At 32.6% G+C, this 7606-nt stretch overlaps 1 protein-coding gene across 1 annotated transcript; it reads right to left on the bottom strand.

Annotated features, from left to right (window-relative positions):
- Positions 1-1787: 1787 nt before the first annotated feature.
- Positions 1788-7388, bottom strand: LOC126661190 (uncharacterized). Its single transcript, XM_050355006.2, has 5 exons — positions 7246-7388; positions 6038-6207; positions 4438-5467; positions 2557-2726; positions 1788-2189 (listed from the first exon to the last, which is right to left on the bottom strand). The coding sequence occupies exons 2-5, from the start codon at positions 6199-6201 to the stop codon at positions 2081-2083; spliced, it is 1473 nt and encodes a 490-aa protein (XP_050210963.1). The 5' UTR covers positions 6202-6207; positions 7246-7388; the 3' UTR covers positions 1788-2080.
- Positions 7389-7606: the final 218 nt, after the last annotated feature.

Genomic DNA, 7606 nt, shown 5'->3' with positions numbered 1-7606 from the left:
TAATTAACCTAATTTTTTCATGGAACATAATAAAATAACAAAAAAGTTACTTTTTATTTTTTATTAAGTGAAATGTTAATTAAAATGCATTGACGAGTCAAATTATGAACCACGTGTGAAACACATAAAGCAATATTATTATATATATTTATAAATAAACTTTTATAATATTATTATTTACATGTTTTCTCTATATTTTGAATCCTATATTTTATTTATAAAAATATTATTTTCGATCTTTGTTTCGTATCATTTTTGTTTTTTGTTTCCGTACTATTTAGATGGTCATGAAAAAAACAAATTAAAACGAAGTGAAAGTTCAGTGAGCAACACTGGAATGGCAACACAACATTTTTTTTAACAGAGATACATAAGATAAATATTACTCCTTCCATTCTAAATTGATAGGCAGATTAGAAAAAATACGGATATTAAACAATTTAAATTATCTAGTTAAAATGAGTTAATAAAAACCATACTTGCCCTCATTTAATATAATGACAACTTTTATCATTTTGTGATTTTTTGTTGTCTTTCGAAGATATTTTCTATAATTAATAAGGATATATTTGAGAATTAATTAGTAAAGTAAATATCTAGTGCCTATAATTTGAAAAGAAAAAATTTGAAATAGTGTCTATTAATTTAGAGTGGAGGGAGAATTACGTTTACAACAATTGATATATACTAGTGTTTAAAATTATGTGCAAATTTTACGCCAATCACACCATCCACACCGTTTACGTTGAATGCATCACCAACGAAACTCACCATCATGACGAAAGGCTGCCATAACCGCCGCTTCTGACACTTGGAACTTTTCTATATACCCTTCCGTGAATTTTCATATAATCTTCTCCATCTTATCTCTAAGGGATGTGAGCCCAAGACGTTTTAGGATCTTGGACCTCACTGCAAGAGGGAGATCACAAGAATCGCCAACAACTTGGGGATTACCTCATTATGTTCTTTAATACAAGCAATGGTTCACACGACAGCAACATTTGATAGAAAAACAAGAATAATAATCATTTACACAAGCTTGAAGGGCCAAAAACAGACCTAAAATAAAAACAAAATTGGAAATTAAATGTATGCTTATTAGTTTGCAGCTGTTGTTTCTGGGTTTGATTTTAGACGGCTACAATTTGATAATGAGAGAAAGAGGGAATAGCAGAGACCACTGAGTAAGAAACTTTAGGGTGTGCACTATTCAAGTATTGACCGAATTAACTGATCGAATCAAATTCAAATTTGGATTTGGTTCAGTTTTCAGTTAATTGAGCTCGCTTTAAATTATTAATTTTGAAAGTTTTGGTTGATTCAATTTGATTTAAATTTTGGTATGAAATTTTCAAATTAACCAAACCAACTGAATTAACAAAATTATATATATGGAAGTATTTTCTTAATTTTTTATAAATCTAAGGTATTTTTATAATTTTTAAATAACTTAGATATCAATTTACCTTCTAACTTTATATATAATTAAATTTAAATGCCAAAATCAATTTATTTTATTTTATCTTTTTAGTAATTAATATCAAATAAAATTTAAGTATTACCAAAATACCCAACTAAATCGAATAACTATTTCAGTTTGATTATATGTAATTGAGATACAGTTATGATTATGATAAAATTGAACAAATTCGGTCACGGTTAATTTGATTCGATTTAGTGACCAAACTTACCAATGCACCTCTAAAGAAACTAGATCCAACGGTACATAAATATTGACACGATTAACAGAATACAGAGACAATAACATTTGGAATTCAAGAACATACTCACAAGAAATGCTTCGATTCGCAGTCAATTTCAGGATATCTTCCTCATGATCGTACAAAGTATTAGTCGTTTTCGGCAACAGCTTGGTCAGAATCGACACAAATATTTCTGCTAAGCATACCGACAGCAAAGGGATGCGAGTATATGCAAGCTCATTACCTCATCATATGCAAGTATTTCTCCCACGTAATATTTGGAAATAACCTCCCCATATCATGGCTCTACTAAGTTTACACATTAGTTTGGCTGATAATGCAAAAATTTCATATAAAACTACCACAATCAAGCTTCATCCAGACCAAAATTTTACAAAGGAAGCTACAAAAGATTTAAAAGCAGCCACCACCGGGTTACTTTCCGATTTTGTTGATTTCTTAGATGTTCCTTCCCATGATTCACTGCCCACAAACCAACCAAAAGATGAATACAAGAGTCTAGACATGTAACAAATACACCAAAATATGAATTAACAAAATTCAATATAGAATTTTGTAATTTTCTTCAAAAACCAAACCGAACCAAATTTTTAAGAATTTAACATTTTTCAAAATGAACCAAACTAGTTGGTTCAGTTTATTTTGGTCAGGTTTGATTATTCAGTTAAGTTTGTACCAAAAAATTTAACAGAATTCTTTTTACTTCCAAAACTGAACCAAACCAGAAAAACTGAAATTTTTTATAATGTCAAACTGAACTGAACCAAATTTATCAGTTCAGTTCGGTTTAATTTTTGCACTCCTAGTTGAAGGTGTCTTTTATACTTACATCTTAATTCTCTCTAAAGTCGGAGTGCTCCCTTTCCGAGAGTTGCTGCTATGTTGTGCATCAGATTTATTTTGAATAACTTTCTGTTGGGTGATTGGCGCAATGCTGTTCTTGGTGGCATGCGGTCTGTCTATTGTTTTGGTGAGGGCGCCATTTGCTGCATTTACAACCTACAAAAATAATATGAAAATTAATTTACCAGTTGTGAAAATATCATCCATGCCTATACTTCTCAGGAATTTTATAATGAACATACCAGTAATAAAACGTAGTAGATGAACCACTCAATTCATGCAAGACAGATTTGTATTCATAAATACACATTTCCTACGTCGTGCTAATGCAAAGATCTTGATTAAAAGTAAAGTAACAGAGAAACATAGACGCAGACAGACAGATCACAAATTATGGAAGCAGTAATAGCATATGCCAGTAAGAAGGGGTGTGCAAAAACTAAACCAAACTGAATATTTCGGTTTGGTTCAATTTGACACTATAAAAGTATTCAGTTATTCTTTTTGGTTTGATTTTGAGAGTAAAAAAATTATCAGTTCAATTTTTACATAAGCCAAACCAGAAAAACAAACCGAACTGAAAAAATCAACCAAACGACCGGTTCGGTTTAGTTTGAAATATTTTAAACTCCTTTTAGTTTGGTACGGCTCAAGTTTGAAAAAATAAATTAACTCACAAAATTTAAAAGTCTATTTGAGTATCATGAATCACATACCATAAAACACTATTTACTAGATGCAGGCACAAACAACTATACAGCAAGCCTTTTGCATGCACAAACTTCTCGGCAGCAACCCTTTTCAAGCACAAACAACTCAACACCAAACCATTCTCTCTAGCAGCATTTGGTTGCTATATGCTATTGAAGACCAAAAGACAGCAAGCTACAAGGATTCTCTCTCTTTATAAGCATTTAAATGATCCTACTCGTGTGGAATGTGTCCAACTAGACCAGTTAATATACATCCATCCGTTTAGTACATTGGAAACAGCAAGAGTCATGAAAGTTCACTGAATGTGTAATCCCCAAGCTAATTTTCTCACACAAATTATAAAATGGAAGAAGTTAGCGGAAAAAGTACCAGTACCTCAAAATAGAAGCTAGATGTTACACCTTAATTTTAGATTTTATTTAAAACAGCAGGCCCTTTGGTCACAATTAATTCAAAGAAACAAAAAAGGGGTAAAAAACATGTAAGATGTAATTCAATAGAAATGCACAACTTCACTCATAAGCATAAGCCAAATCGCCGAAAAAGCGCCAAATAAATTTATTTTTGTCCATATGTTGCCAGTTATTAAAATTTGAACCAGCACAGTATGTAGGGATTGGAAAACCATAACATTACACAACATCCATGTCCATAAATTATAATGGTTTCAACAAAAACTTATACTGACTGCTCTATTTTTCTATTTAATAATCTTGTTGCATCAAATAATGCCAATAGAGCAATTGCATACATGACTATAAAAAGTGAACAATTGACTTCCAATATTTTTTGAAAATAAATAGTCAATTCACATAATTAGAGATCAAATTTTTCCTTTTCTAAATATTAAATTAATTGCTCATTTAAACCCCAACTATCATGAACTACCAAGGTAAATCATCCCAATTGAGCTTCAACTTCAAGTTAGCCTGTAATATAGATATGTCTCAAGGAACCAGGTTCGCCCATTTTGTATAATTGTTTCCCATTCCAATATATTCATGTTATAAATATACATATACCTATGATACCAAACTATTTGATAATGCTGATTTAATAAATATATAACAAAACAATATCCGAGAGAATAATATTTTGAAAGGAAGCCTCCCATGGAATCCATAAAGAAGTATTCAAATAAATAAAATCTCACCTTAGCTTCAGAACTTTTCATATCATTATGAGTTGCCTTCATTTCAACATCTATGCCAACATGAGCATCATGTGCGATGGCATCTTTGGTGGCAAAAGAATTTGAGTTTCCTATTTGAAATTCTGTCCTGTGTTTCACTTCTTTATCATCCGGCAATTTGGACTCCTGTTGAAGCGACGAATCTGCTAGCTTTTCTGCTTTATCATCAACCTTGAAAGAGTTATCTAACAGATCCGTTCCACTGGATAAAGAAGTGTCAGATACTGGCTCCAGCAACACCTTTTCGACATCTTTTTCTACTAAGCTTCTGTTCAAATCCCTTTCTTCATCAGAATTTTCGTCCAAAATGCAAGTAGGCTGAGTAACAGGTTGCAATGGAAAGGCCTCTACAATGACATCTGCTATTTGAGTTACTTTGCTCGTAGATACAGTCACTTCTTTGTCACTTCTCTTCGTTTCTAGTGGTTGATTCCTAGAAACAATTGCTTCTCCTATACGTTTATTTGTTTCCAGTGGTTCACTTGTATCTACAACCACTTCATCCATATTTTTGCTTGTTTCCAGTGGTTTAATCCTTGAGACTATCATTTCTTCCATATCAGCATTTTTTTCTAGTGATTCACTCCTAGATACAACCCCTTCTTCCACACTTATCTTTTGGTCACTTTCTTTATTATTAAGAGGTGAAAGACTTACATCGATGATTTTTCTATTGCCAAATCCGTATTGAAGCTCCTTGGACATTATGTAAACCTCTTCAGTTAAATCCTGATGTTGACTGGAGGCAAAAGCACTTCCATTTGGTAGCATGGAACCAGAGGCTTCAGGCTCTGATGAAACTGTGCCCAATGAATACTGAGTGTATAACTTGTCAAGATCCTGCTCCTCTGGCGAGGACTTAGCAGGACCCAGCACTCTATTTTCTTGGATAATTTCTCTTACAATCTCTCTTATAGTATAGAAGGACCCACCAACTTCTTTATGCGTGAGATTTAGAGAGGGGAAATTCCCATTGTTTAAACTCTGGTGCCTGCAAGAATGCTTTTTCAGTGAGTACTACTTAATGCCTACTTAAAATAAACGGAAAAATTTGTAGGGAAAAGGTATCAAAAAAGCATCAATCTAACCAACAGAAATCTCCATATACTAACATTCTAAAGCTTTTTGATGTCTATCATTTTTGTAGCATAGATGATTATGATACAGTCAAAGCATATGCTACAGCCTAATTAGTACCTGTTATATTGAATTTACATCCTGCATACCTATATAGACTATAAGACCAAACCAACCATTCGTACCCAAAAAAAAAAAAACTTAGCTGATCAAACAAAATGTTCTCACTACATAAAAAAATATACTTCCGTAAGATATTAAAATAAATATCATCTATCAAGCGGTCATCGTATATTTCAAGAACATATACCTACAAGTAATGCAAGTTCCAACATGAGAAGCTTACATGAGAAGAAGTTATAGAAAATAAATGGAGCAACAGCAATCAATTACTGATGCAATTAAAACTGATCATTATCCTTGGAACAAAACAAATTAACATAACAGGAAAAATTCACTGAAAGTAAAATGTCATGCAAATTACTTCTTGATAAAAGATTCAATCATTTCCTTCCTCTCCCCCTTTGAAATTCGAAGGCGAGCCTTCCTTCCTCCAGACTCATTGCGCTTTGACAGGGCAAATGTCTGGCCAACCCAACCACCCTTTACAGCATGCATGATACTTTGATGTCTACTACCTTTTAGCATGCAGCCCTGCATATAAAGTGACGTATATCAAATACTGTAAAAATAATCATTAACAAATAGCTTACTAAAGCTATTAAATTTATAATTAAAAACACAGCTGTGAGCATCCAAACAAAGAACAAGTTAAAAACATTTCATGAATGGAACTGTATGCCACTGATAGAACACATATATTGCTTCCCAATCCAGTACTTCAATCAAGGGTCAAACTATGAACTTGACCTAGGTAGCATGGACACTTCATTCAGTTAACATGTCCACTTTCGAAAATGTTTCGGACACTTGACATTGCAGACACTTGACATTTGGGACAGAAAACTTCATTTTTTACATAAGAAATCTTAAAATAACACCGTTTTGCCTTGTCTGTGCTACCTGGAACTTGGCAATGCACTGATTCCAGTCTCCATATTTATTTCCATCTCCAAATTGCAAAATGTTATGATTAAAACATAAAGGAAAGACCAACCTCACAATAGTGGAAATATAAAAACTCCATAGGCCCATGATAAATTGATACTCATGTCCATGCATAAGATTTAAAATGCAAAAAAAAGGGTGAGTGTTTCTATTGGAACTTCAGTGAATGATGTGTAATATGAACTCTCGTTACGCAAACTACCTGGTAAAGAATAAAAACACAAAGAATAGGCAAGAAAAGAGAGAATTCTCCTTGTCCATAAAAATGACGACTCCAACAAAATAAGAGAGCGAATCATTCTCATAATTTAAGCTTAAAGTTCAAATCTTTCACACCTACACACACAAAACAAAACCATACATTTCAAAATTCCAACTCCCTACAACCCAACAACACCAACACAATCCACCACACAGAACAAACAATATTAACAGCAACAGTAGAAGCAAACATACACAACTCAAAAGGCTGAACAACACATAAACCCACAAAAAAAAGTGAGAATAGAAGCAATTTTAGATAATAATTGAGCTAAATTCAAGCTAAACTCAGATTAAACAGATGGTTATCAGAATTAAAGAATGTAAAATCAAAAGAGAGACATTCTTAGTTTGAAATGTTACCTGATTTTGCTTGTGGAGAGTGAAATAAAGAGAGAAGAAGATTAGGTTTTGTTCTTTTCGGGTTATGGGAAGGGTTTTGAAAAATATTATTTAAAACCCTAAACGGACAAACTGTAAGAAATGTACATAACAGTGAAATGTTTCATTTGCAGGGAAAGGCGGGACGGGGGTTTTGGGTAGTCGGTAATTTTTCTCTTCTTGAAACTTTGGACCGGCCGATTTTGGGCCAATAACTTTCATTTTTAACGGCCCGTTCAAAATGATATTAGAATTAGAAGAAATTGCATTCTATAATAGAAATAAATAGATAAAGTAATATTTATTTTTGAAAATTAAATAATTGTAGATTTATTTTAATGGC

Source organism: Mercurialis annua, linkage group LG8 (assembly GCF_937616625.2).
Source record: "Mercurialis annua linkage group LG8, ddMerAnnu1.2, whole genome shotgun sequence".
Taxonomy (NCBI): Eukaryota; Viridiplantae; Streptophyta; class Magnoliopsida; order Malpighiales; family Euphorbiaceae; genus Mercurialis; species Mercurialis annua.
Note: the sequence above shows the minus strand (reverse complement) of the source record. Positions and strands in the feature narration are given on the sequence as shown.

Coding starts and splice junctions, on each gene's coding strand:
- LOC126661190 (XM_050355006.2), bottom strand. CDS start 6,201: ATGCTAAAAGGTAGTAGACATCAAAGTATCATGCATGCTGTAAAGGGT. Junction 2,727..4,437: donor TGAAAAGTTCTGAAGCTAAG/GTGAGATTTTAT, acceptor TTATTTTTGTAG/GTTGTAAATGCAGCAAATGG. Junction 2,190..2,556: donor ACTTTAGAGAGAATTAAGAT/GTAAGTATAAAA, acceptor GTTTGTGGGCAG/TGAATCATGGGAAGGAACAT.